General features: G+C 43.8%; 1 protein-coding gene across 4 annotated transcripts in view; it reads right to left on the bottom strand.

The window, feature by feature from the left end:
- PTPRA (protein tyrosine phosphatase receptor type A) overlaps positions 1-18,638 on the bottom strand; it is a 138,220-nt gene that overhangs the window by 32,876 nt on the left and 86,706 nt on the right. For 2 of the 4 annotated variants that reach the window (XM_070949061.1, XM_070949062.1), the window contains exons 4-7: positions 17,018-17,392; positions 15,867-15,887; positions 9,326-9,346; positions 6,090-6,174 (exon numbers count right to left, since the gene is read on the bottom strand). In XM_070949061.1, coding sequence (XP_070805162.1) covers positions 6,090-6,174; positions 9,326-9,346; positions 15,867-15,887; positions 17,018-17,392 — 502 coding nt within the window. The remainder of the gene's footprint in view (positions 1-6,089; positions 6,175-9,325; positions 9,347-15,866; positions 15,888-17,017; positions 17,393-18,638) is intronic. The other 2 variants (XM_070949064.1, XM_070949065.1) reach the window with 2 other exon arrangements.

The raw sequence follows: 18,638 nt of genomic DNA, 5'->3' as shown, positions 1-18,638 counted from the left end.
ACCTTTCTAGCCACAGCCGTTAGGTGATTCCTTGTGGTTGTTAAATGAATCCGGCTTCCCTGTTGACTTTGCTGGTCATGTCACAGACGTTGACCACATGACCCCAGGACGTTGCAACCGTCATAAATATGAGTCAGCTGCCAGCATCTGAACTTTGATCACGGCAATGCTGCAACGGTCATAAGTGTGAGAAACGATCATAAATTGCTTTTTTTAGCGCTGTTGCAACTTTGAAAAGTCACTAAATGAACTATTATAAGTCAAGGACTATGTACATACATACATACATACATACATACATACATACATACGTGTATGTGTGTGTTTTCCTTTCTTTATACCTTTTCACACTTTTATCCCTATTCTCTATTTATTCTTTATCTTTTCTCTGTTGGCTTATGTTGTTCTTTTAAGGTATACGCTTTGCAAAATGTAATAAAATTACTGGACACTGTTAGGAAATGATAATTACCTAACTTGTTGGGTTGGCAATATATAAACTCTCAATATAGCTTTAAGACTGGATTGCTGTATTGCATCATACTGTGTCCTGATTGGTTAGCTCTGTAGCCAATGTCCTTAAGAGGGAGCTTGAAACATGGTTCGTTTCTCTTTGCTGATCATTATTGCTCTTTGCTGTGTTTGCTACTGTTTGCAACTGTTTATTGTGTATGACTACGACGACTGGTAAGAAGACTTTGTATATTGGATTATCCCTGGACTATTGTTTTACTATCTACTGCTTTATCTGTGTATGACCTGGACTGTTTATTGGACTGTGCCTTATTCCTATTTCCTAAAAGTAAACACAACTCAGTGTATCTGTGTGTTGGCTGAGATTATTCCCAACTGCTCTCATGTGCACACCCTTGCTACTCAAGGGTTGCTCTGCGAATTCCTTAACAGACACGAAAGAGTAATATGCTACAGTTGGATTCTGCACACATTCATGCCAGCAACACGAGGCAATGCCTGGCATAAGAACAAACCTAGATCAAAAGAAGGGTTGCAAAGGGACAGAGAGAAATTAAAATTATACGAATAAAACAAGGCAACTTTCTGAATATTTAAGAGTCAGGCTCAATAATTTCCTCATAAGCCGGTCTTCAAAGCAAGAGGTTCTCGATGAAGCGTGACCTCACATAATTGCGCGTTATCAAAATGCAGCAACCGGCACATCCTCATTTAAATATTCATGAACCCGTTAAGTTTGTATAACTTTGAAATGGCACCATTTCCAGGCCCAACAGTTAATTCTAAAAACCAGGGTATCCGCTCCTCGGAAAACGCTGCAAGAGATCGACGAAAATGCAATACTTAAAAATACAGGTAGTCCTTGTTTAATGACTGGCTGTCCAAAGTTACAATGGCACCGGAAAATGTAACTTATGGCCGGTTTTTTTCAGAGTTACGACCTTTGCAGCATCCCCATGAATCATGTGATCAACATTTGGATGCTTGGCAAGCGGTTCATATTTATGACGGGTTGCAGCATCCTGGTGTGTGTGTGTGTGTGTGTGTGTGTGTGTGTGTGTGTGTGTGTGTGTGTGTGTGTGTCACGATCCCCTTTTGCGACCTTCTGATGAACCAAATCAACGGGGATGTTCTGCCCCAGCTATGGATCCCAAAGAACGCAGCACACACAAAATCTATACAAAGCTTATTTTACTCAAATAACTCAGTCTTTATCAACCAAAAGCTGTTAATAAACTGCTTTAACAGCCTAACAGAATTCTAAGATAAGATAATCACAGTCTTACTAGAGTTGGCAGAAAGCCCAGAAACAATTTTGCAGAGAATCCAGATGCGAAGGAGATTGAACTAAAGTTGTTCCCTACAGCTTGCTGCAAGTGGCGTTCCTCCTTAAATAGGCTAAGGGAGTGGCCAATTAGCCCCAAGCCTTACTCTCGAGGAGACCTCCTCCTGAGGAGCCACTCCTGCCTTTTGGAAACTCTGCGTGCTCATGCATCGAGAAGAAGCTCCTCCTCTTCTTCCTCTTCACTTAAAGGAGGTTCTGAAGGCCCTGGCTGAATCCCCGCCTCTGGCACCACATCTTCTCCAGCCTCCTCACTGTCCGACTCGAGCACCAGCTGCACAGGCTGCTGGTGCAGCACCACACCAGCCTCCTCGTCGTCGGAATCAGCTACAATCTGCACAGGCCGCTGACGGGCCACAACAGGGGAAGCCGGATTCACTTAACAACCGGGGTTACTAATTTACCAACTGTGGTGATTCACTTTAACAACGGTGGCAGGGAAAGTCGTAAAACGGGGGCAAAACGTACTGAGCCAACGTCTCGCTCAACCACAGGAATTCTGGGCTCAGTTGCGGTCGTTGTTCCCGGTAGCTTTTGTTTTGCAAAAGTTGCAAGGAGATGCATTTCATTTTATTTTATTTGCGTTAGGGTGCACCCTGGCAAGATAACGCTGCAGTGGCTGCGGTCACGTTTGACAGCCCGTGGAGGAAATGGTCCCCATGCGGTAGGTTTTGTTCCTCAAAACAAACGAGGCCTCGAATCAAACCTGCCTGTGCCGATTTTACACACACACAAAAAAAGTGTCTCCACCCTTCCTGTCAGTGGGTGGTTTTGTTCTGCAGCCCATTTTTTTTTTTTAAAAAAATCCAGGTTTCGGTGGGTGGATCATTTCAGATGACAGCAAAATCATCCATTTCACGTGCTTCTCGCAATCCATTTGCGGGTGGGAACCTTTTTATTCCTGGATTCTTGCGTAATGTGCAAGTTATAGAATAGAATAGAATAGAATAGAATAGAATAGAATAGAATAGAATAGAATAGAATAGAATAGAATAGAATAGAATAGAATAGAATAGAATAGAATAGAATAGAATAGAATAGAATAGAATAGGAGTCAGAAGGGACCTTGGAGGTCTTCTAGTCTAACCCCCTGCTTAGCAGGAAATCCTATACCACTTCAGACAAAATGGTTATCCAATCTCATCATGACTTCTTGTGGCAAGTTGTTCCACTGATTAATTGTTCTCATTGTCAGGAAATCTCTCCTTAGTTCTTAATTGCTTCTCTCCTTGGTTAGTTTCCACCCGTTGCTTCTTGTTCTTGTTCTTGTTCAGGTGCTTTGGAGAATAGCTTGACTTCCTCTTCTTTGGGGCAGCCCCTGAGATATCGGAAGGCTGCTATCATGTCTCCCCTAGTCCTTCTTTTCATTAAACTAGACATACCCAATTCCTGCAACCGTTCTTCATATGTTTTAGCCTCCAGTCCCCTAATCATCTTTGTTGCTCTTCTCTGCACTCTTTCTAGAGTCTCAATATCTTTTTTTACATTGTGGTGACCAAAACTGGATGCCGGATTCCAAGTGTGGCCTTACCAAGGCCTTATAAAGTGGTATTAACCCTTCACGTGATCTTGATTCTATCCCTCTGTTTATGCAGCCCAGAACTGTGTTGGCTTTTTTGGCAGCTGCTGCACATGGCTGGCTCCTATTTAAATGGTTGGACTCCAAGATCCCTCTCGCAGTCATCACTATTGAGCAAGGTACCACCTAGACTGTACCTGTGCATTTTGCTTTTCTTGCCTAAATGGAGAACTTTACTTTTTTCACCATTGAATTTCATTTTGTTAGATAGCGCCCAATGTTCAAGTCTATTTTCAATCTCTTCCTCCCCTCCCGTCACACACTTCTTTTCACGCGCCTATTGCTTTACACCTACAAGATGGCCAGGGACTTTTGTCCCCTGATGACGTCAACATTATTTTTGGAGCTGAAGAATGCGAGAGGGAGGGAGGGAGGGAGGGAGGGAGGGAGAGGGAGAGAGAGAGAGAGGGAGGGAGGGAGGGAGGGAGAGGGAAGTTAGACTTCATCTCTTAAAAATAACCTTTTCTGCATTTCTTGGGAGTGTAGCCTTGTGTTAAAAAAAAACACGGAAACCTGAATCTGTACACTCACAGACAAGCCAAGGCTTGTTGGTAGGAAAAACCCAAATTGTTATTATTACGGTTCGTTGCAGAGTCAACCAGCTGTTCAGACTGGATTTGGCATTTTTTGTCTACCTCTGGAGTCCCTCCCGAGGACGTGGGATGAACAGATGTTGATGTTTGGCGGTGTTAAGAAATATCGTTGCGGACTATAAGGTTTTCCCAAGCAAAGTTGCCCTTTTTTGCAATTGCACCTGGGAGGAAAAGGACGTGTTAGGGAGATGTTTAGGCTGGATTCGGCATCGCTAGCCACCTCTGTGGAAATCCTTCCCAAGGAACCTGAGATAGACAGATGTGGATGTTTGATGGCGTTACAAATTTCGTCGCACGATGGAAGCTGTTCCGAGCTCTCTGGGCACGTTGAGAATGTATCTGCTGAATGTAACTCCGCACTGGTGACAGGAAGGGCATCCGGCCAGTTAACACTCAGTTGGCCAGACGCCACTTTGCAAGGGATTATGGGGTTGTTAAAAGGGGATGATGCTGGAAGCTGTTCCGAGCAAAGCTGCCTTTTGCAACTGACTGGTTTTTGTCAATGTCGATGGTGTTCCAGTGGTGCTCCAGATGTTTTGGGATTGCACCCAAGGTGCCTATGACTATCGGTGCTACCTTTGCTTTCTTTTTGCCGTAGTCGTTTCACTTCTATTTTCCAAGTCTTTGTATTTGGTTATCTTCTCCGGTTCTTTCTTCTCATATTGCTTCATTGCAGTCAGCTAGATGTTCAGGCCGGAATTGGCATTTTTATCCATCTATCGAGTCCTTCTTAATAACCTGGGATAGGCAGATGTTACTGTTTGATGGTGTTAAAAGTAGCATGGCAGGATGTAAGCTATGCCGAGTAAAGCTGCCTTTTGCAATTGACCGATGAGGGTTTTGTCAACGCCGACGGTATTCAAGTGATGTTTCGGTTGTTTAGGGATTGCATCCAAGGTACCTATTTTTTATTATTATTATTTGGTTAATCTTTAGTGAGATTCACAGCCTTTGAGGCTGGTTAATAGCTCAGCAGCTCGAGTCCTAACCAAGGACCTAGGAACTGTTAAGGTATCATCGGAGGATGTAAGCTGTTCCGAGTAAGGTGGTTTTTTGTAGAGTCAAAATGTTCAAGTCCGGCAAATTTAGAATTTCTAAATAGCGGGGTAGCCCTTTGGGTATTGCTCCAAGGGCTCCAATTACAATCGGGACAACACACGATTTCTTTTTCCACAGTCGCTCAACTTCAATTTGCAAATCCCGGTACTTTGTGATTTTTTCTTGCTGCTTATCTTCAATCTGTGCATCACCAGGTATTGCAATGTCAATGAACCATCCTTTTTTCTTTTCAACTATTGTTATGTCAGGTGTGTTGTGGACCAAGTGCCTGTCAGTCTGAATCCTGAAGTCCCACAAGATCTTGAGTTTCTCATTCTCTAACACTTTCTCAACCTGATGTTCCCGGTGGTTTTTGCTGTACTCAAATCCAAACTTCTGGCACAATTTCCAGTGAATGGTCTTAGCAACGCGGTCATGGTGTTGTAGGTAGTCAGTTTGTGAAATTTTGCTGTACCCACTGATCAGGTGGTCGACTGTCTCATCTTTCTCATTGCAGAGGCGGCATTTGCTGTTGGTGGTAACATGTTGAATTTTTGCCTTCATGCAGTTTGTGGCTAGGGCTTGTTCTTGAGTTGCCAAAATAAAGCTTTCTGTTTCTTTTTTCAGTACTCCTGATCTTAACCAGTTCCAAGTTAGTTTCTGGTCAGCTTTGCCTTCAATACTTTTCAAGTATTGGCCATGCAGAGCTTTGTGTTTCCAATTTTCAGCTCGCTGCTCAATTACATTATTATTATTATTATTATTATTATTATTATTATTATTATTATTATTATTATTATTATTAAATTTATACGCCATTCATCTCTCTTTGGCTTTGAACTGGAGATGAGCACCGCCCCCTAGAGTCGGGAACGACTAGCACATATGTGAGAGGGGAACTTTTACCTTTACCCATAAGAAATAATTAAATAAATATACTGGGCAGGCAGAAGCACATTTTAGATTGATTCTTGTGTATTTTTTCAATCGTCTCTCGCAGCCCTACGGGGAAGGCATGCTAATGCAATGCAAACGGGAAGGTGAAGAGGAGAAAGTCACTCACCTTAACATGTAGAGGACAATAATAATAAATACTATGATGAGCAAGGAGGAGAGGGCCACCATTACAGCGATGATAGGTGTCTCATCTGGAAGGGAGAGAGAAAACACGAGAGATTTCAGGTGATGGGTTTTGGCTCGGCAAAGGGCGACAGTAAGCATTTCAAAGCTTCTCCATTCAGTCCCCAAAAGGTAGCTGAACGTTGGGAGGTGAACAGAAGAACTCTGAGGTGGATTTGAAATGAAAAGCCAATTTTTACTCCCACCTGTAAAGGCTGGGTGACTTTGGGTCAATCACTAGGAGACGGGGAGTTCTCCAAGGTTCTTTGGAGGTTTCCTTTCCTGAGGGGAGTAGAAAGCCATTTTATCAGTGTCTTAAGTGTGATATTCTTCATTTGTTTCAATTGAAATGGCCGCCCACCTCACGTTCATGACTCTGGGTAGCTGGCAGTGGGGAAAGGAGAAAAATAGAAGGTAGCGACAATGGGGACCAGGATTTATGTTGCTAAGCAAGGCCGTTGTTAAAGTGAGTCACGCCCAAGGTTACGGCTACGTTTGCCGTTTCGTTAAGCGAATCACAGCAGTTGTTAAGTGAATGATTCGATTCTTAAGTGAATTTGGGTTCCATGATTGACATTGTTTCTCAGAAGCCAGCTCTCTTCCTTTCCTTTCCTTTCCTTTCCTTTCCTTTCCTTTCCTTTCCTTTCCTTTGCTTTCCTTTCCTTTCTTCTCTCTTCCTTTCCTTTCCTTCTTCCTTCTCTCTTCCTTTCCTTTCCTTTCCTTTCCTTCCTTTCTCCTTTCCTTCTTCCTTCTCTCTTCATTTCCTTTCCTTTTCTTCTTCCTTCTCTCTTCCTTTCCTTTCCTTTCCTTTCCTTTCCTTTCCTTTCCTTTCCTTTCCTTTCCTTTCCTTTCCTCTCCTCTCCTTCCCTTCTTCCTTCCCTTTCCTTCCCTTCCCTTTTTTCCTCCCTTTCTCTTTCCTCTCCTCCATTGTTTCTCGGAAGCCAGCTTGCTGGATAATTCTGGGAGTTGAAGTCCACAAGTCTTAAAGCTGCCAAGTTTGAAGACCTCTGTTTTAACAGAACATTTAGATTCAAGGCCAGCCGATACTTAACATGCTGACACCCTACAATAAAATTGTTCTGAGCGTGTTTTGAGCAGCTGAGATCAGGCTTTTCTATGTGTGTGTGGGTGGGTGGGTTTTGTGTTTTTGCAAAAAGACACCCCTCCCTTTTCCCCCCAAAAGAAAGAAACGGGTGCTAAAGGATTGGCACCACAAAGGGCAGTGCCCTTTGAAAGAGGCAACAGGTTTACAAATGAACTGCTGGCTGGCTTGGAAAGCGGAGGGCTTTGGACCTTGCCCTGTGTCCTCGGTCACAGGGCAAGGGGAGGGGAGGGGAGGGGAGGGGAGAGGAGGGGAAAGGACATGGCAGCAGGCGGAAACCTACACAAAATAAACCAGTTGGAAACCCCTGCTTTCTGCTCCCTGCCTGTGGTTAACGGGCAACTGCAAAAGAAGAGAAGAAAGAAGAAAATAAAAGGGAAGAAAGGGAAGGAAAAGAAGAAGAGGGGGGAGGGGAGGGGAGGAAAGGGGAAAGGAAAGAGAAAGGGAAGAAAGAAAGAAAGGAAAGGAAAGGAAAGGGGGAGGAGGGGAGGGGAGGAAAGAGAAAGAGAAAGGGAAGAATGAAGGAAGGGAAGGGACCAGGGGAGGAAAGGAAAGGAAAAGAGAAAGGGAGGAAAGAAGGAAAGGAGAAAGGAAGGGAGGGGATGGGGAAAGGACAGGAAGAAAAGAAAAGGGAAGGGAAGGGAAGGGAAGGGAAGGAAGAGAGAAGGAAGAAGGAAAGAAAAGGAGAGGAAAGGAAAGGAAGAGAGAAGGAAGAAGAAGAGGAGAAAGGAAAGGAAAGGAAAGGAAAGGAAAGGAAAGGAAAGGAAAGGAAAGGAAAGGAAAGGAAGAGAGAAGGAAGAAGAAAGAAAGGAAAGGAGAAAGGAAAGGAAAGGAAGAGAGAAGGAAGAAGGAAAGGAGAAAGGAAAGGAAAGGAAAGGAAGAAAGAAGGGAAGGGAAGGGAAGGGAAGGGAGGGGAAGGAAGGGAAGGAAAGGAAAGGAAAGGAAAGGAAAGGAAAGGAAAGGAAAGGAAAGGAAAGGAAAGGAAAGGAAAGGAAAGGAAAGGAAAGGAAAGGAAAGGAAAGGAAAGGAGAAAAGAGGAAGGAAAGGAATGAAAGGAAAGGAAAGGAGAAAGGAAAGGAAAGGAAGAGAGAAGGGAAGGGAAGGGAAGGGAAGGGAAGGGAAGGGAAGGGAAGGGAAGGGAAGGGAAGGAGGAAGGAAAGGAAAGGAAAGGAAAGGAAAGGAAAGGGAAGGGAAGGGAAGGGGAAGGAAAGGAAAGGAAAGGAAAGGAAAGGAAAGGAAAGGAAAGGAAAGGAAAGGAAAGGAAAGGAAAGGAAAGGAAGAGAGCTAGCTTCTGAGAAACAATGTCAATCATGGAACCCAAATTCACTTAAGAATCGAATCATTCACTTAACAACTGCTGTGATTCGCTTAACGAAACGGCAAACATAGCCATAACCTTGGGCGTGACTCACTTTAACAACGGCCTTGCTTAGCAACATAAATCCTGGTCCCCATTGTTGCTACCTTCTATTTTTCTCCTTTCCCCCACTGCCATGAACGTGAGGTGGGCGGCCATATCAATTGAAACAAATGAAGACTATTACACTTAAGACACTGATAAAATGGCTTTCTACTCCCCTCAGGAAAGGAAACCTCCAAAGAACCTTGTGGTTTCAGTCACATATAATACAGCAGTCCTCCACTTACGACAATTCGCTTAGTGAACATTCAAAGTTACAATGGCACTTTGGGCCATTTTTCCACATTTATGACCCCTCAGTTACGTGATTTACATTTGGATGCTTGACAACTGACTCCCATTTATGACGGTCGCAGTGTCTCAGAGTCACGTGATTCCCTTAGGCGACCTTCCGATAAAGCAAAGTCAATGCGGGAAGCCAGATTCACTTAACAACCGTGTTACTAATTTAACACCTGCGGCGATTCGCTTAACGAACGCGGCAGGAAAGGTCGTAAAGTGGGGCAAAACTCACTTGACAAATGTCTCAATTAGCAACCTACATTTTGGGCTCAATTGCAGTCGTAAATTGAGGGCAACACAAGGGATTAAAAAAAAATAGGACCTTTGACCGAAAGATTTACAATATATTTGCCAAAGTGGTGCTTTGAGAGCTTACCTCGCCGAGGGTCTGAGTCACCTGAATAAATTCAAAAAGAAAAAAAAAATAATTAGAATAATTTTCCCATGGTGGCTAATCAAACCAGGATTAACTTGAGGGGAAGGCCTAAAAAATCAGCAATTTGGTATTCAGCTTTTCTCTTATTTGTAGAGCTGAAGGATGAGATTCTTCTAGCGCGGAGACTCAAACTCAAGCCCACCGGGGGGGGGGGGGGGGAACTTAGTCTAGCCCAGGGATCGGTAACCTGTGGCTCTGGAGCCACATGTGGCTCTTTCATCCCTCTGCTGCGGCTCCCTGTCGCTCAAAATATGTGTCACAACCGCCAATGCGCGACATCCGCCGGCACGTGATTTATTGAGCTTTTTAACCCCCAGTAGGCCAAGCATGGATAAATCCAAGAAAAGAAAAGTTTCAGAAGAAAACAGAACATTTAATTCAACTACATATGCTAGTTTTGTGGCAGCTCAGGAAATAGTCAGACACGGGAAGAGTTTTGTGGCTCCCGGTGTTTTCTTTTCTGTGGGAAACGGGTCCAAATGGCTCTTTGAGTGTTTAAGGTTGCAGACCCCTGCATTAGACCTTGCTTACTGTATGTTTTTACAATTGCACCACAATCAGAGGTGGTATTCAGCCGGTTCGGGCAAACCGGTAGTGGCTACCTGCCCGTAGGGCTGCCCTCGTGGTGCCAGCAAAAATGGAACTCAGGAGGGGCATGTGAGGTCCTCCCGGCCTCCATTTTCACTAGCAGAGGGCTGCAGGAGGCTGTCACAGTTGAAAACGGAGCCTGGGGGGGGGGGGGAATATGTGCGACCTTCCCGAGCTCCGTTTTCGCTAGCAGAGGGCTCGCAAAACCAACTGGAAACAAAACCAAAGGAGAAACGTTTCCCCTTTTGCATTTGAGCATCCAAGGAGGGACAGGAAAGGAGAAAGGGAAAAGAGGAACAGCAAAGAAAAAGAAAGGAAGATGGGAAGAGAGCAAGGGAGGAAAAAGAAGGAAAGAGGGAGAAGAAAGAAGAAAGGAGAATGGAGAGGGAAGGCAAAAGAAGAGGAAGGAAGGAAGGAAGGAAGGAAGGAAGGAAGGAAGGAAGGAAGGAAGGAAGGAAGGAGATTATAATGAGAGTGAGGGAGAGTCCTGACTTAGCACTTGGCCATCACAATAGTGGTGGGTTTCTACCAGTTCGGGCAAACTGGTAGTGGCAGTGGCGGGAGGCTCCGCCCACCTGCCCGGACGTCACCACAGACGCTCTGCGCATGCGCAGAAAGTTCTGCACATGAGCTGAAGGACCCTGCGCGTGTGCGCATGAGGTCAGAGTTCTGAACCAGTAGCGAAAGGAAGTGGAACCCATCACTGCACCACAGGTGCCCCCGACATGAGTGACATCGAGCTGGCCATGCCCCTCCCAGGTCAAACACAACCCTGATGCGGCACTCAATGAAATCGAGTTTGACACCCCTGTTCTAGCGAGATCTTAATTTGTAGCCTCTCATTGCTGGTTTTTTGTCCCCTGTATTTTTCCCAAATCCCCTTTTAACGTCATCTGAACATCTGAAAGTGAGAAGAACCTCAAGAGCAGCTGTGGAGGACATGTTCCCCGTTTGTTCTTCCTGCCATTTCTCATCGCCATTGGCAACGGAGAATAAAATCTTTGATCAAGTGAGTTGGAGTTTTTTAGTGGGTTTATTACAACATATGCAATTTGGGGAAAGGTTTATTCAGGCAATTCGTTCAATTTATTCGAAGCAGTCTGCTAAGATTCTAATTAATGGAGATGTTTCTGAACAAATCTCCATTGAGAAAGGAACTAGACAGGGGTGCCCACTTTCTCCGTTGCTATTAATTTTAACATTAGAACCTTTATTGAGGGAAATTAGGCGTAATTCAGGGATAAAAGGATTGCATATTAAAAACCAACAATATAAGGTACAAGCATACGCTGATGACCTAGTATTTATATTGGAAGACCCCATTTTATCGGGTCCGAATTTGATTCATGAATTAGGAAAATATGGAAATGTAGCGGGTTTAAAAGTAAACAAGGAAAAAACTAAGGTTATTATTAAAAATTTGACAATAAAGCAGGGGAAGGAATTAGAAGCGAATTTGGGATTCCAAATTGTCAATAAATTACGATATCTAGGTATTATATTATCAGCCAAATGCACAACAATTAAAGAAGATAATTATTTGAAATTACTCCAAAGAATAAAATCTCCATATTTGCTTTAATCAGTCTGGATGGCGAGTGCGAGAAATCAGAAAATCCAGGCAGTTTTCTAATGAACACAGGTAGTCCTCCACTTACACCTTACTTACATTCGTTTAGTGACCATTCGAAGTTACAACAGCATAGGGAAAACTGACTGACGACCGTTTTTCAGACTTATGACCGTTGTAGCATCCCCATGGCCACGTGATCGAAATTCAGATGCTTCGCAACAGGTTCCTATTTATGACGGTTGCAGTGTCCCACTTTGTGACCACTTTGGACACTTACAACTTTTGCAGCCTCCCCGCGGTCACAGGATAAAAATTCAGACACTTGGCAACTGGTTCATACTTATGACCATCGCTGTGTCCCAGGGTCAGGCGATCCCCTTTTGCGACCTTCTGACAAGCAAAATCAACGGGGAAGCCAGATTCCCTTAACAACCATGTGACTAACTTAACAACTGCAGCAATTCACTTAACAACGGTGGCCAGAAAGGTCGTAAAATGGGGCAAAACTCACTTAACAACTGTCTCGCTTCGCATCATACGTTTTGGGTTCGATTGTGGTCGTAAGGTGAGGATTACCTACGTAAAGGTTTATTGGAAGCTTATGCTCTCTACAAGAATCTGAACTATTAACGGCTAAAGCAAATTGGCGGTAGATAAGAGTCAATGGAATTCAAGGTGGGCTGGACTTTAAGATCTCTTGTGGGCACTAAAGGATTCAAGGCTGATGACATGTTTGTGTTCTGTCCCCGTCCCACACACGCACACACACCAACAGACGTTCAAGAGTTAAAGACCAAACCAGCCGGCAAAATCCTTTTCCTTAAGATAACGGAACTTGGCAACAACCTAGTGGCTGCCTGCCAAGAGTTTATTATTTACGAAGAGGAGAGATAACTTCTCCCCGCTTCTGGTACATCAAAAGAAACAGCTCAATAATTACAGAGTCAATCAAGTCCAGAGATAATCCAGCAAAGTCTATAGCAAAAGTCCGGCAATGCAGAATGGCGTGGAAGCTTTCAGCTTTGTTTGTCACAAGGTTTGACTGGCCACCACGCTCCCTTTTATATCCTGTGGGATGTGGTCCAGTGACTCAGCCTAATCTCGGGCACGCCTTTTCTTCTGTTGCGCGCGCTTATCTCTGCGACGCTGGTGTGGATCCAGCCAAGACTCATTACCCTCATCACTGTCCATCTGTGGCTGCGTGAACGTGCTTGGCCCCGGCCCTATCTCTTGCCCTTCGGCAGACCCCGAAGGCATTGCCAGAGAGGAGGGTCCTGGAGAGGGAGGCCTTGCCAACTCCTCTCCTTCACTCTCGGAGTCCTCTCCTGCCGATGACACAGGCTCAGGTAACGGAGCCACAACAGTTTGACTCCTTCATCAGGCTTAATCTAGTCCTTTCTGGCACTGAGAAAATTTAATTCATTTTTATCATGAACCCCAGGTATCTCTTTTGCCCCATGTGAAAAACAACTCATGAGGAGTAAAACCAGCCCATTCGTTACAGGTACTACTCGATTTACGGCAGTTCATTTAGTGACCGACAGAAGTTACAACGGCACTGAAAAAAGTGTCTTAGGACCATTTTTCACATCTACAACCATTGCACCATCTCCACGGTCCCGAAATTCAGACACTCGGCAGCTGACTCGTATTTACGACAGTTGCAGTGTCCCGGGGGTGTGTGTGTGTCACGTGATTCCCCCCTTTGCGACCTTTTGACAAGCAAAGTCAATGGGGAAGCCGGGTTTACTTAACAACCATGTCGCTAACTGAACAACGGGAGTCATTCACTTAACAAGTGCAGCAAGAAAAGGTCGTAAAACTGGGAAAATTTTACTTAACCAATGTCTCGCTTAACAACAACCAAAATTTTTTTTGGCTCAATGGTGGTCATAAGTCAAGGATGGCTTGATTCAACTCTTCCTTTTTGCAATTTTTCCCTCCCGATTTCGATCTTCCTTGAAAGGCAGCAAACCAGATGTTAATGTGAGAAGGGCGGTATATAAATTTGAAATAAAATAAAATAAAATAAAAATAAAATGTGTCAATCAATTCAATTTCTCCTTTTTAAACGGTCACGCTCTCCTTGAAATTAAAATATTGGCCACTGTTTTTAGATGCCTTTTTCTGGCTGATCTTCTTTCTCAGATTTGCACGTCTTTTTTTTTTGCAAGGGCTACATAATCCGTTGTGTTAACCGCCAGCAGTAACTCTTTAAGATCTTTCTCCTAGTAAGTCCCCACCGCTATCTCAAAACCGCAGTAGATATGAAATTAACACTTCTCTGCCCCCAGGTTAAATGGAACAGGATTATCTGCCGGAAAATATTATCTGGAAATTCTTTTGAAACCTCTTGCGGTTTCTTCACTAGCATAAATAGTTGCCACAACTCAGCAAATGTGTGTTACTTATCTAACTCAAGCACATTTATCTACTAAGAAAAATACAACAATCCCAATCTTTGAAATATCTTCATTAGTTTTACACCTGTCCATGTACAGTAGTGGCCAAAATTGTGGAAACCTTTTGGGAAAAGTGTATTTCCGAAATACACTTTTTTTTTGGAGTAGTACCGTAAAATTATAGATCAATGGAAAGATAATTTAATCAAGAATGTAATGCAGTAATTTTTAGGAAGGATTTGCTGTTAGAAGAGCAGTTATGGTATAAATAATAATAATAATAATAATAATAATAATAATAATAATAATAATAATAATAATAATAATAATAATAATTTTATTTCTATACCGCCCTTCTCCCAAAGGACTCAGGGCGGTGTACAGCCAATTTAAAAACACAGAACACAACAATGATTAAAAATTAAAATAATTAAATAGATTTGGCCGATTTAAAACCCCAAAATTAAAATACCTCAATTTAAAATTATTATGTTGATAGCCCTGCCTGGCGGAACAACAGGGTCTTCAGTGCGCAGCAAAACACCCGGAGGTCGGAGATCTTACGTATTTCCGGGGGCAGTTCATTCCACAGGGCTGGGGCTCCCACAGAGAAGGCCCTCCCCCTGGGTGTCGCCAGCCGACATAACTTGGCCGATGGCACCCGGAGGAGACCCTCTCTGTGGGAACGGACTGGTCGGTGGGAGGCTATTGGTGGCAGAAGACGGTTGAAACACATAGAAAAAACAAGATATACAAAAATGATCACCCTAGAAAAAAATGAGATATACAAAAATGATCACCCTGTCCGTTAATACTTCGTTGGGTAACCTTTAGCATGAATGACAGCCTTACAACGTCTTCCCATGGAGTGAACCAAGTCTTTTAGTTCTGCAGCTGTTATAATGTGAAACCAAGATTGAATGATGGCTTCTATTAACTGGGTTTTATTGCTGGGTCGCTTCTGACTAACAAGTTTCTTTAGTTGGCTCCATAGATTTTTCACTGGGCTATTCCCAGGCCATTCATTCCAGCAGTGGAATAGGATTATCTTGAAACTCCAAAAAAAAAAAAAAAAAAAAAAAAGTGGTGTTATTAGCCATCAAACCTCAAAAATACACTTTTCCCAAAAGGTTTCCACAATTTTGCCCACTACTGTATCTCCTGGGCTTATTACTTGAAACTGGAAGAACGAAGGAAATTTAACATATCAAATTAAGGACGTGACAATAGAATTCCTGTTGGAATTCCAATTAAAAAAATCGGTACGGAGAGTCCTCAACTTATGACAACGGAGGCCCAAAATTGCGTTGCTCAGCGAGATGTTTGTTAAGTGAGTTTTTGCCCTATTTTACGACCTTTCTTGCCACCGTTGTTAACTGAAACTTAACAACTTCTTAATTTAGTAAGACAGTTAAGTGAACCCGGTTTCCCCCTTGACTTTGCTTGTCAGATAGTCGCCAAAGGGGAATCACGTAACCCCAGGACACTGCAACCGTCATAAGTATGAGTCAGTTGCCAACTATTTGAATTTTTATCATGTGACCATGGAGGATGCTGCAATGGTCATAAGTGGGGGAAACAGTCATGATTCACTTTTTTTCAGTGCCGTCGTAACTTTGGACGATCACTAAGTGAACTGTTGTAAGTCGAGGACTAAATGTACAGGCCTTTCTGTGATTTCTAGCAAACATTTATGATTACAAAAGAAACTTTATAGACGTTATGAAATCTCATTCCCCCCCCCCTCCTTCTGTAGCCATTCCTGGGAGTTTGCCCTGGCCTTGCTTGTGGCAATCAAAATGCCCCCAAGATCAAAAGATATAATATTGGTTTTAGAAGGACAAAGTTTTAAAAGGACAAGAATTTCTCAATCAAACAGTAAGGGAATTTTTTTTAAAAAATAGCAAAATGTGCTTACCGGTATGTCCTGTGATCTCAGCTATAAATAGAAAGCACACAAATAGAGCATTTATAAATGATCTCCAAAATTCAACATCATTTCTCCAGTCTTTTACAGCTCTCTATAAACTGTCTTCAGATACTCCCTTGTTGATGCAGCACTTTCTTTCATTGATGAATGTTGCAGTTCTTTCCATGACTTTAACACTGTGACTCTGAGTTCTAGTCCTGCCTTAGGCGCAAAAGCCCACTGGGTGACTTTGGGCCAATCACTGGGAGACAGTGAGTTCTAGTCCCGCCTTAGGCAGAAAAGCTCACTGGGTGACTTTGGGCCAATCACTGGGAGACAGTGAGTTCTAGTCCCGCCTTAGGCAGAAAAGCCCACTGGGTGACTTTGGGCCAATCACCGGGAGACGGTGAGTTCTAGTCCCGCCTTAGATAGGTAGGTAGGTAGGTAGGTAGGTAGGTAGGTAGGTAGGTAGATGATAGATAGATGATACATAGATAGAGACAGACAAATAGACAGACATAGTTAGGGAGAGAGAGAGAGAGACAGATAGAGAGATAGACAGACATAGACGGATAGAGAGATAGAGATAGATAGGTAGATGGATGGATGGATGGATGGATGGATAAGTGGGTGGGTGGGTAGGTAGGTAGACAGACCGACAGACAAATAGACAGATAGAGATGGATAGAGATAGATGATAGCTAGATAAGATAGATGATAGCTAGATAGCTAGATAGCTAGATAGACAGACCAACAGACAAATAGACAGACATAGATGGATAGAGATAGATGAAATATAGATAGGTAGATAGAGACAGAGACAGAGACAGACAGACAGACAAATAGACAGACATAGATGGGGGGAGATAGAGATAGACAGACAGAGAGATAGACAGACATAGATGGATACAGAGATAGAGATAGATAGATAGATAGATAGATAGATAGATAGATAGATAGGTAGGTAGATAGGTAGATAGATAGAGATAGATAGATAGAGACAGACAGACAAACAGACAGATATAGATGGAGAGAGAGAGAGAGAGAGAGATAGTAAGACTGACAGATAGACAGCCATATAAAGATAGACAGACAAACAGATAGATAAGATAGAGATAGATATTAAATATAATAAACTTAGTAAATAAGTGATTCCATACTTGCGGTGTTGAAGGCTTGCGAAGTCGCTAGTGCACTTGTGAAGTTGGCCTCCACCGTCGTCAACGTTTTATCCGTCGCGGTGACATTGGGAGGAGATTCTGTGGCATTCGGTGGAAGGGCGGTGGGCCCAGATGTGGGCTGCAGAGTCTTGTGTGAAGTCGTGGCCACGCCCACGCTGGGCACCGTGACAGTGGCGTTGGTGGTTGTGACTTCCGGCACTTTCGGAGGTGGGTGGCTTTGTGCCACGGTCGGTGCCACGCCCGGTGACGTGGTTGGCCTCTTCATCGAAGTGGTGGGCTTTGCACTAGTCGCCTGCGTGGTGGCAGTTTTCGCTAAACTGGTGGTGGGCAAGGGACTCTCCGTCGACGGATGCACTAGGAAGAACGGAACAAACAAACAAAAAAAGATATTTTCAAGCTATGCTGCTTTTCCGAAGAGAATCTTATTCTCTCCTGCAGCGCATAAAGATTTCTTTTAAGGAACTGAAGTAAATGTATTATCAGGAAATCAACAGTCACTAGGCCAGGGCTCTGCAACCTTAAACACTCAAAGAGCCTTTTGGACCTGTTTCCCACAGAAAAGAAAACACCGGGAGCCACAAAACCCTTCCCGTGCCTGACTATTTCTTGAGCGGCCAAAAAACTAGCATATGTAGTTGAATTAAACATTGTTTTCTTCTGAAACTTTTCTTTTCTTGGATTTATCCATGGTTGGCCTACCCGGGGTTGAAAAGCTCAATAAATCGCGTGCTGTTGGGTGTCACACATTGGCGGTTGTGATGCATATTTTGAGTGACAAGGAGCCGCAGCAGAGGGGTGAAAGAGCCACATGCGGCTCCAGAGCCGCAGGTTGCTGACCCCTGCACTAGGCCAAAATAGTAAGCCATGGAATTTGTCTTTAGATAGAACAAGGGTGTCAAAGGAGGTCGGGGGCTTCGGACGGCCCCCGACCTCCGCGCTTTCCGTGCCGAACTGAAGACATGGCTTTTTCAGCAAATTCCCTGATCTGTTATGAGATTTTAGTTGTTGGGGGTTTTTACATTTGGATGTTTTTAGTTCTATTTATTGTTATATGTCTTTTATTCTGTGAGCCGCCCCGAGTCCTACAGGAGAAGGGCGGCATAGAAATCTAAGAAATAAAATAAATAAAATAAATAAACTCAAGGCCTGCAGGCTGGATCCGGACCGCGGGGTGCTTAGATGTGGCCACCCTGGAAACTGTGAAGGACTGGCCCATGACGCCTCGGCTGGGCCCACCAGGTGCTGATCTACAACCTGGTGGCGGCTGGCAGCTGTTCTGTCCCCATCTCACACACGCACACAAACAGTCAGCCAGGGGTTAAATAAAACTTGCAGACAACAAATTCCTTCGATAACAGAATTGGCAGCAACCCAGTAGCTGCTTGCCAAGAACTTTACTCACAGAGGGAGGTGTTCCTCCTCCGTCAGATAAACCAAAACAATACACAAAGAATTGTCAAGTCCAGTCCGTATTAAATCCGAGGCAGGAAGATAACGTAGTTTCAGAGATACAATGCAACTCGCTAGTTGTTTAGTTTTGTCCGTCACAGAGCCTGAATGGCCACCACACCCCCTTTTATCCCCTGTGGGGTGTGGTCCA

Source organism: Pituophis catenifer, unplaced genomic scaffold (assembly GCF_029215685.1).
Source record: "Pituophis catenifer annectens isolate HBS135680 unplaced genomic scaffold, rPitCat1.0.hap2 SCAF_8, whole genome shotgun sequence".
Taxonomy (NCBI): Eukaryota; Metazoa; Chordata; class Lepidosauria; order Squamata; family Colubridae; genus Pituophis; species Pituophis catenifer.
The sequence above is the reverse complement of the archived record's forward strand: the minus strand, read 5'-3'. Positions and strand labels throughout refer to the sequence as shown.